Source organism: Lolium perenne, chromosome 7 (assembly GCF_019359855.2).
Source record: "Lolium perenne isolate Kyuss_39 chromosome 7, Kyuss_2.0, whole genome shotgun sequence".
NCBI classification, from domain to species: domain Eukaryota; kingdom Viridiplantae; phylum Streptophyta; class Magnoliopsida; order Poales; family Poaceae; genus Lolium; species Lolium perenne.
The window spans coordinates 62,752,416-62,769,612 of record NC_067250.2 but is presented as its reverse complement, the minus strand read 5'-3'; the positions used below and the strand labels follow the sequence as shown (position 1 = coordinate 62,769,612).

The window sequence follows — 17,197 nt, the reverse complement described above, 5'->3', positions numbered from 1 at the left end:
CATCCTTTCTTCAACTTCCAAAATTTCCTCCAAGTCCATTAATTTCCTTCACAGTGCTTCGGATGGAGCGTTCTATAACATTCCTAACTTAATTCGAGTAGGGCCTCCTAGGCACACTATCGGGGATGAATAAGTTATCAATCCTTGTTTTGACGCTTTTCAGTTCTTCTATGTTAGCTAACTTAGTTGAATAAACCGGGTCTTCGTGGTTCCTTTTACTCCATAGGCAGTGAGGCGAGGCCTTTTTCGACTTCCTTGGTAACCCAAGACCTTCTGTGCATTCGAAGTTCTTTTCTGCTCTATAAGTCCCAAATTCGTTGGTAATTAAAGTGAGAAGTGAGATTGTAGAATTTTTTCGCCATGTCACCAGAGTTTAATTAAGGCCTTTGGTCTCCAAATGGCTAGATTGAAATGGTCTTAGCTAGACACGAAGCTGTCTTGCATGCTGCACTAAATAAGTCCACTTATGGCTCAACTGTAACGCACAAAATATCGGAGGAATCGTAACTATGAGAGGTATCTCCCTCCATAACATATGCTTATTATCACATGAAAAGACCAATCTCCTCCTCTCTTTAACTAAAACCAGTGAGTAATTTAGTGTGATCGAGACCCAAAGAAACAAATAACTATGTGATTATAACCATTGTCCTTGTACTAGTAACACATGATACTGGTCAACTGGGGAGCACGCACAATTTTTATGTGACTGCCTACAACTGGCCTTTTTGACATTTAGTAGCATCCCATGCTTGGTGATCTAGTTAAAATCATGAACAGACGGAATCAAATTAAGAATATTGAGACAAGATGCTTCCAACATCCATCAAATATTTGACTCAAGCTTGGATTCACGGACCCGAGGTATACAAATCATCAAGTAGCAGCAATAATCAATCCGTTTTATCATATATGGGCCATCCTTTGAAGAGATATACGTAGTATGACTAGATATTGTACAGGCCAGACTTTATATGGGTCAATTGTAGTTCGTTGAGCCATGGAACTATAAAGCCTGAGCCCCGCCGAGCCCCTTAGACGCACCGCGCTTGACTTTGAAGATCTAAAAGACAATAAATAAAGCACGTACTTCGTACGTAGATACACCCTTCAGTTATGTCGGCAATGGCAAAAAACAACGGCAACGGTGCGGTGCGTAGCATGATGCAGCAGCACGCGGACGGCCCTGCGGCTATGCTCGCCATCGGCACTGCGAACCCGACTGGCATGGTTCTGCCCCAGGACGAGTTCGTTGACGACATCTTCCGCTTGACCAACAGCGACCACCTTACTGAACTCAAACAAAAGCTAAAGAGAATCTGTAAGCATATGAATCCTCCTTCCATTCCTGTTTTTTGGCTATTATTATTCGGTTATGCTAGTTTTTAGTCAAGTACTACAACGTTTGATTGCGGTGCATATGAGTTGCATGTACAGTTTTAACTCAGTTTCCTTTTTCATTTACATGTAGTGTTGCAACTAAGAATCTTTTCAGTTGCAAGTACCGATGCAACTAAAAATGTGCTCTAAGGTGTTAAATTTGATTTGTGATTCATACTAATCATGAGTTATAACATAAGTTGCAACTGAGATTTGACGGCGTCGTCTCAGAACTAGTCACGCATTGTACACTCTTTTATGTTAAACGCTAAGAATTAATTATTCTCTCCTACTAGTTAAAAGAAATCTGGATGCTATTGCTAATTTTATAGAAATTTGCTAGTTCTCCGCTAATTGAGAACTAACTTCGTGCTCAGTCAAATACTTAGGTTCTACACCATTTAATTTACATTATGATTCGTGTTAGTCAAGAGTTGTAACATGACATGCAACTGAGATTTGATGACATACTCAGAACGAGACAGATAAATAGTCACACCCAATTTTATAAGCTACGTAGAGTAACTGGTATATGGAATGGAATATAGTGCCGTCGGCTTGCAGTGAGATTTTTATCAAAAACTGAGGAGTTCATTTTCCTTGCAGGCCAAAAAACTGGCATCGACAAAAGGTACTTCCACCTGACTCCGGAATCAATTGTTGCCCACCCGGAGTTCTTCGACAGAGAACTGCCATCCCTCGACGCTCGCGTCGACATGGTTGCCACCGCTGTCCCAGAGCTCGCACACTCGGCCGCGATCAAGGCAATCGCCGAGTGGGGCCGCCCAGCTACCGACATCACCCACCTCGTCTTCAGCACCTACTCCGCCTGCCAGGCTCCGAGCGCCGACCTCCGGCTGGCCTCGCTCCTTGGTCTCCGTCCGACGGTCAGCCGCACCATCCTCAGCCTCCACGGCTGCTACGGCGGTGGCAGGGCGCTCAACCTGGCCAAGCAGCTCGCCGAAAACAACCGCGGCGCGCGCGTCCTCGTGGCCAGCTGCGAGACGACCCTGGTCTGCTTCGGCCGCGCCGACGGGAGCAACCTCGTCGGCCACGCCTTGTTCGGCGACGGCGCCGGCGTCGTCATCGTCGGCGCCGGCCCCTTCAGTGAAACCGAACGCCCGCTGTTCGAGATGGTCTCCGCCACCCAAACCACGATTCCGAAGAGCGACCATGTGCTCGGCATGCAGGTCTCGGGAGCCGGCGTAGACTTCCACCTCGGCATCCAGGTGCCGACGCTGATCGCCCAGAACATCGAGCAGTGCCTCGTAGACGCATTCAGCAAAGGAGAAAGTCGATTCTAGCGGAGCCGGTAACTACCGGACCTCTGCGAGCCAATCATGTGCTGGCAGCTGGTTCTGTACTTGTGAGCTCGGACGAAGTATTCCTTCGTATTCGCTTGGAGAGTGATTTTCCGGCTGCTCACATGGGTCCCACCCACATGGGTTTGTCCTATCTCACTTCTTCACGCCATACTATTTTATTGCGCTCTATTGGCTCTGATCAGCACCAAATCTCGCCCATCTTTTTCGGCAGCTGCAAGCTCATCTTTTCCAGCAGCCGCAAAGCTCTGTTTGGTTTCAAAAATTGTTCTAATTTTTTTTCTAGATTTTCAAAATAGTTTCAGCTCTGTTTTAGAAAAGAATGCAAAACAGTTTCAATCTATAGTTAGATTTTGGATACGAGTAACATATCAACAATGACCTAATAATATTTTTGTCAACTATGTGTTTAATAACATCTTGGTTTCAAAGAAATATGATAGCGTTACATATTATATTTAGAATTTTTTATTATTATGGTTTCCAATATTATATAAATAAATTATACTCCATCCGTCCATAAATAGATGCCAAATATTTTTTCGCGCATATTCCTGTTTTATTTCTTTTTCACACAAATATGATTCACATATATTATAGTTCACTACTAGAAAACAGGCTATCAGTGGCGCACCACTTTTTGCCATCAGTGGCGCACTAGTGGTGCGCCACTACTATCACGCCACTGCTAACAGTTAGTAGTGGCGCACCACTCATGCGCCATTGCTAACTCAAGTCTGGGGTGGAGCTGAATCATAAAATAAATATAGCAATGGCGCATGGTTGTTGTGGTGCGCCACTAGTATTTTCATAGCAGTGGGGCACCTGTTTTTGGTGCGCCACTGCTATATATCAGTGGAGCACCACTAGAGGGGTGCGCCACTACTAGTCATCTTACGGCTAGACCTTTTTCTAGTAGTGGTTTATTTAAATAATTTCAGTCCATTTAAAATATCTCCAAATTTTTGTGAGCAACTCAAATCGTATGATCAATATATTTTTCTAAGTATGGGATCAGTAATGATACCAAAGAAATATGGCACATATTATATTTTTTTTTACTAAAATTTGAGTCATACCAAAAATGATCTAATTACATTTTAGAACAATTATATAGATATTTTAAAATCATGCTTTGTATAATCTCTTAAATAATGTTCCACGGAACATTTTTTTAGTTGCAGATACCAAACAGGAGCCAGGATTATATCAACAAAGTATAGCATACGCCATTGATATTTGATACATTTGTTTACAATATAATATCAACAAAAGCACCGTTCATATGGACAAACCACCACCAGAATATTCTTCAAATCTGGATTTTTTTTATGGATTTTAACAAGAATTTCTCAATCTGGGCCATTATAAAAAAAGTAGGAGAAAAATTAAACTAGAGAGAATTGGATGATTTAGAAATCACACGGGATAGACGACTGACTTTCAGATCGGACAAGAAATAGCAAACACCTATATCAATCTTCAGATCTGCATCCTCATCAAATTGAGAGAAAACAATTCCTACATCGGGGAAGCGAATCCCAAACCTAGCCCGCACATGAACAAGGTGGCGGCGGCCGCCTCGGCTCGTCTTACTCCGGTGGCTCTCGACGAGGAGGCCGAGGCGCTGCGCTGCAGGTCCAAACTCGAGAGCGATCCCTTGCTCATGCACGACGCGGCCGTACGTCCTGGCCGTAGCCCAGGGTGAGCACTCGAACCCCCATAGTTCTGGCCGCTATCTCGCCGTCCCGCTGCAGTCGTCGTTCGCCTCGACGCAGGTCGCGCTCCGCTACCGCCGCCGCTTTTTTCTGGATCGAGATTGAGAGAGATGAGAGAGGGAGTCACGGTGGGGGTGGGCGGAGATGGCCTGATATTATTACCCTCTGTATGTATGTCGTGCTGTACCGACGTAAACGACCAAGGTAGGTGCAGCCACTAACTCAAGTAGCAATGGCGCATGGTTGTTGTGGTGCGCCACTAGTATTTTCATAGCAGTGGAGCACCACTAGAGGGGTGCGCCATTACTAGTGATCTTACGGCTAGGCCTTTTTCTAGTAGTGGTTTATTTAAATAATTTCAGTCCATTTAAAATATGTCCAAATTTTTGTGAGCAACTCAAATCGTATGATCAATATATTTTTCTAAGTATGGGATCAGTAACGTCTTGATACCAAAGAAATATGGCACATATTATATATATATATTTTATTTACTAAAATTTGAGTCATACCAAAAATGATCTAATTACATTTCAGAACAATTATATAGATATTTTAAAATCATGCTTTGTATCCTTGGCGGTTGTGGCACTTGGTTCTTCGACGGCGTCTGGGCAACTTGCTTTCTCAACGGCGGCTGGGGCTCTGGGCAATTGCTTCGTCGATGGCCGCTGAGCACTTGCGTCCGCGAAGGTGGCTAGGGCACTTTCTTCGTCGGCGGCGGCTGGGCAGTTGCGTCCTTGGCGGAAGCTGGGGCACCTGCGTCCTCGACGGCGAGACGCTTGGGGCGTGTGCAGTGGAGCGGAAGGTGCGGAGGCCCAAGGAGGCATGGATGATGGGTCGTGGCTACACCGGCGTAGAGGATGGGCAGCGGCGTGGATGCAAACATGATTCACACATAGTACTCCAGTTATATTTCTTAAAAAAAAGTTTCAGTTTGTTCAAAATTTTCATAAAATATCTGCTATGTTATGTGAGCAAAGAAATATGGGTTGTATTTGGTCTAAGCATGGGTTCAGTCTTCAATAACATCTTGGTATCAAAGAAATATTGCAAATATTATGTATATTTAGTGAAAATTGGGTACCAAAATACTACTCAATTACGATTCAGAAATCAATTGTCTATCACAAATGCAAGTATTATATCATGGATATAACTCCACCAAAATAATTTCTCAATCTGTGATTTTTTCTATTGGATTTTGACAAGGATTTCTGAACTGGGGCATCCCTTTTTTGGTATATATTCCAAATATGTCTTACAAATCCATCCCTTTTTTGTATGTATAACACATTTTCCACAGATTGTTCACACATCACAATCATTTCATTGCAGCACATGTTTCACAATTTTACAAAGAAAAATAGACGAATCAAATTCAATTCAAATGTTTTTAGAAATAAAGTACCGTCCAGAACTCCAGATGGATTAACCACCACCAAAACTAGTTAAAATTCAGACCGAATCAAAATAGTCAGACAAAATCACTCTCCAAATTAGCATCCTCATCAGATCGAAATAATAATCCCTAAATCAAGAAGTGAATCCCAAACCTAGAACATGCTTGTCGCCTCTCCGCTTCGTTTTCTCGGTTGCCACAAGCCGGTGCACCGGCGCTACTACAAGAGAAGGGGGTCGGCCGCCGGCGCAGGAGCCAGAACTCAAGAGGTACCTCGTGCTCACGGCGCCGCAGTCCCGGCCGCAGCCGCGCCTTCGTGGCCGCCAGAACGGAGAAAGGAAGAGACCGAGAGGGCTCAGATCTGATGAACATGGTGGTCGCCGAAGCATCATCTTCCTCCGGTGGCTCTCGTCGAGGAGGCCGAGGCGCTGCAGGTAGAAGGGGGCGGCAGAGGAGCCAGAGTCACCCTCGAGCTCAAGAACGGCGCCATCGCTCTGGCCGCAGCCTCGCTGAAGGTCATGCTCCGCCATTGCTTTTTTCTGGATCGAGACGAGGAAAGTGAGGACTTAGTGTGGGTCCTCGGAAGTACTATATCGTACGTATTCGCACGACTCTCATACATCGGCAGCCAAAAATAGGACCAAACAACTCGTTATACAGCCTGTGCTTTTCCGAATCACGATGCATGTTTGAACGGCTGATGGAACTCCGGTAGTTACCGGATCCGTTAGAAAAACCGCACTCTTCAGCAAAGGAGTTCATCCTCCATGCTCCTGGAACGACCTCTTCTGGGCAGTGCACCCTGGTGGCCGCTCGATCCTGGATAACTTAGACACGGTGCTCAACCTGGAGCCGGAGAAGTTGGCGGCCAGCCGACATGTGCTCCGCGAGTACGGCAACATGAGCGGCGCAACCATCGTCTTCGTGCTTGATGAGCTGCGCCGCCGTAAGAAGGAGGGTCTGCTGCCGGAGTGGGGTGCGATGCTGGCTTTCGGACCAGGAATCACAATCGAGGCCATGGTGCTGCGCACACCCTCTCCCAACAAGAAATGGTAACACCACTATACTACTCATACGTTTGCGTGTGTGAACGTCTGTGAAAACGCACTTGTTCGTCATGTCAAACAAGCAATCCATGTCCAGCACCTCCAGCACCCCGGCCGTGAGTACTCAAATAACTATTACGTCCTTAACTACCAGCTGGGTAATAAAATCCAGGGTGTGTATAATTGAATATTGTACTAGTACATGTACTCAACTCTATTGTCTTTCCAAGTGTTTGTGTGTTTGTGAGTATGTATGTGTGTGTGGTTTTTCCAAGTGTTATAAATAAGACTCTTGAGCATTTTATAAAGCTTCGTGCCTTGGATCCATTATTAGTCATGATTATTTATTTCAATACACATTTAAATTTTAAATCTTTCCGGTTGTGTGATATAATAAAACCAGAGACCAAGGCTCATGTCTAGAGTCACGACGGAGAATCACGTCGAGAGTACGAAAGATAGATGAAACTCAGTCTTCGTAATGTACCCTTCCATCGAGAAATGAATTTCTACCATGCACGGAAATTCTTTATATATTGAGCCATTTCCATCAAAAAATGACTTTCTACCATGCACAGTACATCTTAATATATAATCACTATCGGAAAATCAGGCGTTGCCGTGTAGCCGGTTCTTTGCCATGCCCCAATAAGCTATGTACACAGCAACAAGAAAGAATATGACAAAAGCGGGACAGAACACACGGCAACGACGCAGGCATGGCAATTTAAAAAGAAAAAAACGGCAAAGAAAAGAATACGCCAAAGAGGTAATCAAACAAGCAGCAAAGAAATGTACATTGCAAAGAGGCACGCCACTGGCCGCAACTGCTGAAGCCATTACAACGGCACAACTTTGCGATGTGTCCTCTAACGGACACACGTCAAAGAATTAGGGTCTTGTCGACGCCCCATTTCCGCGTGCATCATTTCTTCCACCGAATGTTTCCCGCGTGGGGGTGGGGGGAATTCGCGCGTTTTTTTGTCGTGTACCAGGGAAAAGCACACAACAAAGGGGTTTCCCCCTAGTTTTCCCTTCAGTTTCTTCCCTCCAATCCTTCCCACCATTTTTTCCCGCCATCATTTCTCCCTCGCACCACTATATAAAGCCATCGTGTCACTATCTATGTTTCTGAACGACTATCGAGTTGAATGTGTCTAGTTCATGTGTGTCTAGTTTTTAAAGTGTCTTTGCAAGTTTGTGTGTTTCTCAATGTCCATCAGTGTTTCTGAATTCTCTAAACAATTAATTGTTCATGTGTTTTTTAATGTGTTTGTGGTGCCCAATAATTTTGTACACTAATGGCGAGGTGCCAATTTTGGTGAAACCTCATTTCATATGGACCCCCGTGTTGAGCACAATTAAATAAGAGAAAATCAGAAAAATGAGAAACCTTCACGAAGAGTCGTTATATGTGACCTAGAAGCGAGGAAAAATTCAGGCTTATAATACTAATATTCCTCTAAAAAGGTCTTCATGAAATAAGCTACCACCTACTGCCTTATTTTGCTTCTAGGGCAAAAGAGCTATGTATTGACATGCTGACAAGTATAGTTTGTCGGAACAAGATCATATTGGAAACATGTGTGTGCCCTGGGGCGCGAACCAATGACGTATAAAGTGAAATGGCATTTCATGTGGGCCCGCTAGCTCTGGTGAAATGTCATTTCATGTGGGCCCACTTTAAGCACAATTCAATCAGAAAGAACCATAAAAATGGTTAACCTTTGCGTGGCATCATTATATGTGACCTAGAAGTAAGGAAAAAAATAGACTTGAAATACGACTATTCTTCTGAAAAAGTTCTTACGAAATGAGCTACCACCTGCAGAGTTATATGACTTATAGAGCAAGAGAGCTAGGTATTGACTTCGGGACAACAGGACAAGCATAGTTCATCGAAATGAGCCCATAATGAACACATGCGTGTGCCTTTGGACGGGAAGCAACGTTGTATAAAGTGTACACATAAGACATCAACTCGTTTAGCTATGGTGCCACGTTTTCTCCAGGAGTACATATAACTTCACAGACATGTAGATGAGGCAGAGTGGATCAGACAGAAAAATCTGCAAGAACATTCTTTGTTACTTGGAATCAACTACCAATTCTTCCTCCAAGCCCCTACAAATGTCTAACGAGATGCATAACAAAAGCGAGTAGGCACTAGCAAATCAGCTGGAATTTAGATACATTTCAGATATTGCAAATTTGATATAGTCTAAGCTGGTACACTCTAAGCTAATAAAAGATTTAATTGACGAACTCAAATCCACTCAAACGCCTGAAATATATATATGACATTATACATTCACCGTCATTCAAAATTCATACATAATAAGAATCACTAACGCAGATAAATTAAGCTATCACTTTCATACCCAACAATCCAAAAATCCGGATGGGAATCAAGGTCAATAAACGAGCGGCAACGACGGCCAGGAGGGCCGGGGGAATGCTCGCGACATAGGCAGTGGCTATGTGGGCAGATGGCAACAACGACATGTGCTTTTGCTTGTTACAGATCTCCTCTGAGATCTTCTAGTACCAGCTTAGTGCCATCACAACGAGGACAATGACGACAAGCTTTGATTTGGGAGCACGAGCTAGGAATTTGGCAAGAAGACTTGGTAATCGACTAGGGAGGGCAAGCTAAAAAATAGAGAATGAAAAGAAAACATGCAGTACATAATTAAGGAGCCAACGAAATAGTCTAGTTGGCACACACGTTGGCAACAGAATAATGGGTAACCTGGCAACAACCGGGCTCAAAACAGGCGCAGAGATATTTGAGTTCAAAATGTTTTTGAACTGTTTTTTTTTTTGTGAAACACAAATTTATCCAAAAAAAAAAAGGACCCTCTCAGCAACCGCAAAGTAATAGCCCCACAAAATGGAACATCTTGATACTCCAAGAAACACCAACTGAAAGATAGTACTTAATTAATTGAAGCGAGCTGCAAGCCAACTTCACCACTATATAGAGGGTGAATTTCGCCATGGATAGTCCAACAAGCAAGAACCTGGAGCAAACAAGCCATTTCTGCATCTCAAGTTCTCAACCCACCAGAGTGACCTTTAGATACCTGCAGAGCAACCACGATCAGTGGTTTAAATACCTCCGTTGGAGCCAATACTGAACAACCTACCTTCTCAAATAATTTGAAATATTATTTATTATGGTGGGTATGCGACAATGGTGACTAAAATAGAAGAAATTGGAGTGTACACAAACCATTGCAACATCTGCTATGAACCAATCAAACTATATTAGAGGCTAATTGCCAGAATGACCAATTAGATATGCGAAGTTAGACAGATAAACTGATATGTATTCAGATTATTTTAAGAAAACAGGCTAAAATAGCACAATTGTCCATTAGAAGAAACAAATGCAAGCAAACAATATATATGAGCATACGGTGTAATGAGGACAGGCTCTAAATTGCAAGCAAACAATATATATTGGGACAATCTAAATTGCAGCACAAGGTATTATAACAATCCCAAAATATACTACAGGAATTTATAACCAAATGGTAAGGTATGTAGCAACCAATATAAGTTAGACCAGAAAATATCCACGAAGCACAATACAGGGTAAGTATTTCATTCTGCTACTCCTTAGCATGACAATGTTCTCATCTAGCAAAAATCCTGACCATACAAATATAGAACAGGGAATTGATCTAGAGGGAGAAGCACTTTTACTATTCAAAGGAACCGGATGAGTTCACCACCAATGTCTGTTTGAAAAAAGATATGAAATCAAACAACCAATGACATTCTGATAGTAATCCATGTAGATATGAGAAGGCATCAACGAGATATTCAGATAACTCACAAGTATAATTTAGGAAAAACAACTCAGGTTAGAAATAGCTAGACAAAACCACAACTATTATCAAAATCAAATAATATCGCTGAAAACAGTATATGTACGACTGAATGGTTAAAGCATTGATACCGTAAAATCCAAAGAACATGAAGACTCCACGTATTAGCTAATAAAAGCAAAGAAGTTATATATAATAATTACTAAGCTCATTTCATACCATATCAAAGAAATTAAATATGAAAATACTAATAAATCCTAGCAACACAAGTGAGAAGTGACCATGACAATTCATATTTATATTATCTTCAAATAATCCTAGCCTCAAAAATATAAAATGAACTCCCTTTGTTAAAAAACGCTGGTGCAAATGGACTCTCCACTCACAGCAGTGGCTCTCCTAATAGTGATAAAATGAACAATTGTTTCGTAAGACCAAGTTATTGCTATGGATTTGCAACTATTAGAAGATCAGCAGAGCAAACAATATCAAATGACAGAAATATTGCTAGTTTCTTAAGCTTCCAAATGTATGTGTTAAGGTATATATTTGTCGTTTTAGATGGTTCAATCTAGTGTTTCATAAAGTTCTTTTAAAATTCCAACTGTTATGCATCTCATCTTGAGGAAAAAAACTGCACAGCAGCTATGGACTAGCACCACCATATTAAGTTCATGCATATGTTTCAGTTGTTGTACACAAAAACGCTAATGTCCGTGTACTACGTTGATACGACACTACCTACGATGGTTAGCTTAGTGGCAGAGGATGTGAAGAACGTTCTGTCAACCAAATATTGAAAAATAACTTGCTTTTGTTAAACTCACATTCTAATGCTATTACCTGCAGTATAGACACTTTCGAATGGATAATATTCAGCTGTGACGTTGAACTCAGATAGTCTCTTGAACTGCAATGAGTGGAGCTGGACCGAAAAGACACTCCTCGCTGTCATCAGGAACACCACATTGTTTTCCTCAGCAAACCCAAGTATCTCTATGTTATAGTGAAGCTTTGGAACCAGGGAAAGTAGCTTGTCTAGATCAGTAGTTGTCACCAACGCCCATGAAGCAACACCATCGCAGCCGATATTCCTCTCCCATACTTGTGCAGTGAATTCAGACAGGAAGAGGAAACCCAGTCCACCACCAGCTGCCCTTGTAATCGTGAAGGTTCCACCATCATACCACACATCGAGAGGCACCCGTATCACAGCTAGGCTCTGGTTCTCGAGATCGAATTCAAGTATTCTTGATTCCCAACCAGTAAGCTGCCAGTAAAGGGAATCCCCAACCAGCACAGCGTGCTCTGGAGAAACGATGTGGCGACCAAGAGCCGGGAAACGCCTAGCCAGGGGGTTGGTCTTCACTGCAACCGGCGTCGAGATGATGTCGCCCCATAAGCCGGTCTCCGACGAGTAAACACACGCGAGGGCTAGTGCCTTGCCTGCTGCCACAAACGCCACCCGGAAGTGGGCGTCTCCTTCTCCGGCGGCGCGAATCACCGCCCCGTTGACCTCAAGGTCCGTTCCCGGATGGAACCCCGGAGGAACGGGTAGCCGGTGCTGGTCGCCCGTGACGGGGTCCCACACGAGGAACCGCTGCGGCGGATGGCCGGAGAAGAGCGCGAGGCCGTGGCGGCATCCGAGGGGCCGGGAGAAGTCGCCGCTGTCGAAGCGCAGCAGCCCGGACGGGACACGGTTGGGGGCCGACATGGTAGGCTCGAAGGATAGGCCGCTGGCCGTTCTGACGAAGCAACCGAGGAGAGGAGGGTGGCGGCGATGGTGGATGCGGAACCGGCGGACGAAGCGAGGGTCTGAGATGAGGAGGCGCCAGCGCTTGGAGACGAGAGACGCGCGCGGGAGGGAGGACGGATGCGGTGGGAGGCGGAGGAGGATCTCGGAGAGCAGGTCGTCGTCGTCCAGCGGCAACGACGCCGACGGCGAACAGGGGCGGCGGCGGAGGTTGCTCATCTTTTTTTTTTTCGGGAGGGGAACGCGACGCGGGATGTGATGGGCTCGATCCAATGCAACGCGCATTGCGTTCTGAAGTGGTCTGCATGGCCTGAAATGACAAAACGTGAAGGACCAAAAACTGGGCTAGACATAAAGCCCGCGATGGGTGCTAAACTAATGGAAAGATTTTTTTTTTACAAGCTAATGGAAAGAGTTAATTAAGATGTAGACGTTGAATCAGCAGCTAAACAAGTGGGTAATGGTTGATAGTACTCCCTCCATCTCATGAAACTTGTCTAAGATTTGACTAAATTTGGATATATCTATATACTACGTAGTGTCTAGATACATCCAAATTTTAATAAATCTAAGACAACGTTCATAGGACGGAGGGAGTAGTACAAATGCACCCGCACCGCAATCCTAAAAATATGGAGATTGGGTTAGTTTACTTAGTCATTATTGTTCCACTTTTCACATTTTATAGTCCTATAAAGGAAGCAAGCGAGCCCAACACAACGCTGACCTACACATGTGGCAGCTTGATGTCATTCACATCGACAAAGGGTGCAAATATATCTTATTCTGTTTTTTTATTAACTAAACTGACACATCAACATTTTGCTTATAATATTATACTGGGAGCAAAGCATCGAGAGCATGTGTGCTCGAGTGTCGAAACAAATTTCCCCTGGAGCTACATAGCTATCCTAGAGCAGTTGCCACGTTAGCCATTGGAGTCGGTGCTTTCATGCCATGTGTACACGGATGGGCTAATGTTGCCAAGGTTCATAACAAGGATTGGGATCAAAGCTAGGTATCCTTCGATGGAGCCAAGCGGTGTGACACTGGAGAAGATGGGTGGCACCGGTGTGATTTAGAAACGGATGGGGGAAGAAGCAGAACGAGATAGGAGACCGGAATACAGGGATACCCGTTATCGTTGTACGATGTCAGTCAGCCTCCTTCGGTGGCGGCGAGGGGATATGTAGAGTGGTGGAGAGACCTTCAGGGTAGCGGTAGCTATGCCTTCAAAGTCGTGTTGCCAAAGGACCCTGCAAACTAGGGCTATAGGATGTTTTTCCGTGAGATCTAGTATGATTGCCCTTCCCTTAACAATAGCAAAGGGTATAAAGCCTTTCACATATGAAAAGGACTTGTACCAAGTCAACGAATGTTTAATTTCTTAAAACTGTTGAAAAAATCTGATAGGAAGTGAACAAAATAAAGTTGTCTAAAGAGTAGGAAAACTGGACGTGAGTTGTATGATTGTAGATTTTATTTTCTTACAAATGTCGGGACAAAGAGCTTTTTTGATATAATTTTTTTTTCCATATAGGCTAGGCTATGACTTCTAGATACTATACATGGTGGAAAGGGGGCAAATGACTATATCCAGCTAGCCGACAGAAGGAGGAGACCTTTGCTCTACGAATCGGAAAAGTAGACAAGAGCTGTTACATTTTTGTAAGGTTGCAGAGGTCATTCTCTTAACAATTGTAAGAGACAGGAAGCCTTTTTGCACGTAAATTATATATGTTGTATTGGCTGTGATTTCTTAAATCTTATAATTGGTTGATGATGTGGAGTTGACAATCAAGGGAGGCTTACAAAAGAAAAATAAAAAGTATCAGATTGACACTAGCTTGGAAAAGAAAAGAAAAAAGCACTTCAAAGGCGAGATAGAAAGAGAGAGAGAGAAAGAGAGAGGGAGGGAGAGAGAAGAGAGAAAATATGGTTTATTTACATGATCCTTGCAACAATATTGCAAGATTGACCATTTTGTGCTTTTCACATATATAGGATAATGTCGTGCACATAGCACACTCCTTTTTGACAGAAAATTTCACCAATCATGTCTTACATGGACAAGGACATTCATGTAGGATATTTGTACACCAACTTGTGTCTTCTAGGATAAAAACTCATATGGGATGATAATATCATAATAGATTTAGAGGTAAATGAAACTTTGTACAATACCTGATTTGATGTCTCATAAAAATGCAGAATATTTTTCAGTGTGAGACGACATTTCCGTCGATAGCGAGGCATATGTTGTGACTTCGTTAATCTCAAGACCCGCCGGAACTCAATCTCTCGGAGGTGCTCATATGGGTAGTGCATGTGCATGTGTTTATAGAGGAGAGTATATGTACCTATTTATGTGTGTTTGCGTTTGTAGTGTGTTTTGCAAAACAAAACAAAAATTAAAGAGGTTTTTTTTTGTTTTCACCGTGGGCGAGCACGAAGGCTCTCACCTGAATGGCTTTGTATTCATTTCATCCGAGGATCGGGTGAATTCCCCGAGTTTGTGTGTTTGTACAGCAGCAGGTACATGGGAAAGAGGGAGACAACACCCAACGCGACGGAGGTGAGCTCAGGAGCAGACTAGAGGGGTCAGAGGCGCCTAGGGAGGAAGTAAGTAAGCCAATGATCGACATCGCAGCGACGCTCCATCAGCAGGCGAGCGCGCCAGAGCACAGCATCATCGCGGCACCACTTGCAAATCAGCTCGAGCGAGGGGGCGAGACCATTGAACACCACGTCGTTCTGGTGTTTCTAGAGCTGCCAGACGCAGAGAAGACGAAGGGTAGAAGCTGAGCCCGGAGGTGCAGATGAGGGGAGAGCGCACTCCGACTGATGAGGGATCACCTCGGCAATGCCTACGTATTGTAGACTAGGGTTTCGGGAGAGAGCGACGATGGAGATTCCGGGAGCGAGATTAGGCACACGACGTACCCAGCTTCGGGTCCCCTCGGTGGAGGATCCCTACGTGCTGCTAGCAATCCACTATATGATCACAATATGTTTACATGGTGTCGCCGTAGCGGAGCTATGTTGTCTATCTTTCTGTCTATCTTTCCTCCCTCTATTTCGGGTGCCCTGGCTAGCTTTATATATGCAACCAGCCTAGGGTTTTACAAGAGTCCTAGTCGACTACTTCTTCGGGTTGCCTTGTTGGGCCTTCTCTCCATATTGGGTCTTCTCCATATTGGGCCGAGCCAGGTATACTAATAATGGGTACCCGAAGGGTATGCCCATGTCAGTAGCCCCCGAGTTTATAGGGAAGTCGAAGACTTGCGTAGAAACTCCAAGCATAACCATCTCCGAAGTCGAAGAAAATACAAGGCGAGGTCCATGTCGTAGATCATGTGTAGCATAGATGATGCTGACGATTCTTGAAATTATCGGGTGCGCGGCAGCGCTCCCGATGGGAGTAGCCCCCGAGTCTATGGGAAAGTGCTTGCACTTAGGCATAGACTCAAGTTGTACTACTCGATGAAGAACTTAACTATATTTCCGGAGAACTTGATGAAATCCATGTGCTCCCGATGGGAGTAGGCTCCACTCGAGTCGTAGAATCGAGTTGAGTCTACAAACCTTGATTGTCGTAGATGTTGTCGAAGTTATTTTTCTATCGGGCGCGCGACCAGCGCTCCCGATGGGAGTAGCCCCCGAGGCTACAACCAAGTGTTTGCACTTGGGTGTAGGCTCAACTTGCTTCTAATCGACTCCACAATTTTTCCTCTTTCTTATCGGAAGGGTGAACAATACTCTTCGATAAGAGTAGCCCCCGAGCCTATGAGCAGGTGCTTGCACCTAGGCATAGGCTCAAGTTGTACTACTCGATAAACAACTTGGCGCAGCCCCTCTTTTTATCGACTCCAGGCCGTTGCTATTTTTATTTGACATCCATATCTATATTGTACAGGGATAATGGTAATTGGGGCTAGTTCATCTGACGGATCAGGTACTAGTTAACTGCTCTAGTGGCAATCCGCAAAAACCTACTTCAAGATCACGTCCCTGGACATGATCTCGGGATACTGGTGTTAACTCGACAGGTGCCGCTTAAGGTCTTACCATTCTGTCGAGTCCCAGTCATATTTTATCGGGTACCTAACGCGTCCGTTAGGATTTTTCTTCGTATCTGTTGATACGGATAAAAGTAGCAGAGCGCAGTCTTTGGCGATGTCACGCCACACAGAACGGATCTGGGGTCTTACCTTCGCAGAGTTTTGCGGCATTCAGAGATTGTTCGCGACTTTGGCGCTCTGAGAATATTTTGTCAAGTGCCTTGTTCGGCTGATGCAATGACCCATTTTGCGGGTTCTTCTATTTTTCTCTCGGACTTGATAAGACAGCCGAATATATTGGTTATTCTATATTGTCGGGTACATCACCGATGCTCTTGCTCGGAACAATATGACGAGTCAATGGACCCGAAGATTTGTCCACCTTTTTTTTTTGGTTCCTCCTTGATGAAAATTTCATCGAGTTCCTCCTTCAGGAAAATTTCTTCGGGTCCTCCTTGAGGACAATTCTTCGGGTCCTCCCTAAGGACAATTCTTCGGGTCCTCCCTGAGGATAATTCTTCGGGACCTTTTTGAAGATAATTCTTCGTGAACTTTTGGAAGATAATTCTTCGGGACCTCCTTGAAGATAATTTTTCGGGACCTTGTTGAAGATAATTCTTCGTGAACTTTTGGAAGATAATTTTTCGGGTCCTCCTTGAAGATAATTCTTCGGGTTCTC

General features: G+C 44.1%; 2 protein-coding genes across 2 annotated transcripts; one reads left to right on the top strand and one right to left on the bottom strand.

Annotated features, from left to right (window-relative positions):
• Positions 1–1,073: 1,073 nt before the first annotated feature.
• On the top strand, positions 1,074–7,152 carry LOC127315989 (bisdemethoxycurcumin synthase-like). Its single transcript, XM_051346414.2, has 4 exons — positions 1,074–1,321; positions 1,987–2,648; positions 4,189–4,406; positions 6,572–7,152. The coding sequence occupies exons 1-4, from the start codon at positions 1,117–1,119 to the stop codon at positions 6,876–6,878; spliced, it is 1,392 nt and encodes a 463-aa protein (XP_051202374.1). The 5' UTR covers positions 1,074–1,116; the 3' UTR covers positions 6,879–7,152.
• Positions 7,153–9,639: 2,487 nt separating this feature from the next.
• Positions 9,640–12,701, bottom strand: LOC127317290 (F-box protein At5g03970-like). The gene is made up of 2 exons (XM_051347825.2): positions 11,548–12,701; positions 9,640–9,954 (listed from the first exon to the last, which is right to left on the bottom strand). The coding sequence occupies exons 1-2, from the start codon at positions 12,674–12,676 to the stop codon at positions 9,947–9,949; spliced, it is 1,137 nt and encodes a 378-aa protein (XP_051203785.1). The 5' UTR covers positions 12,677–12,701; the 3' UTR covers positions 9,640–9,946.
• Between the last annotated feature and the right edge of the window lie 4,496 nt (positions 12,702–17,197).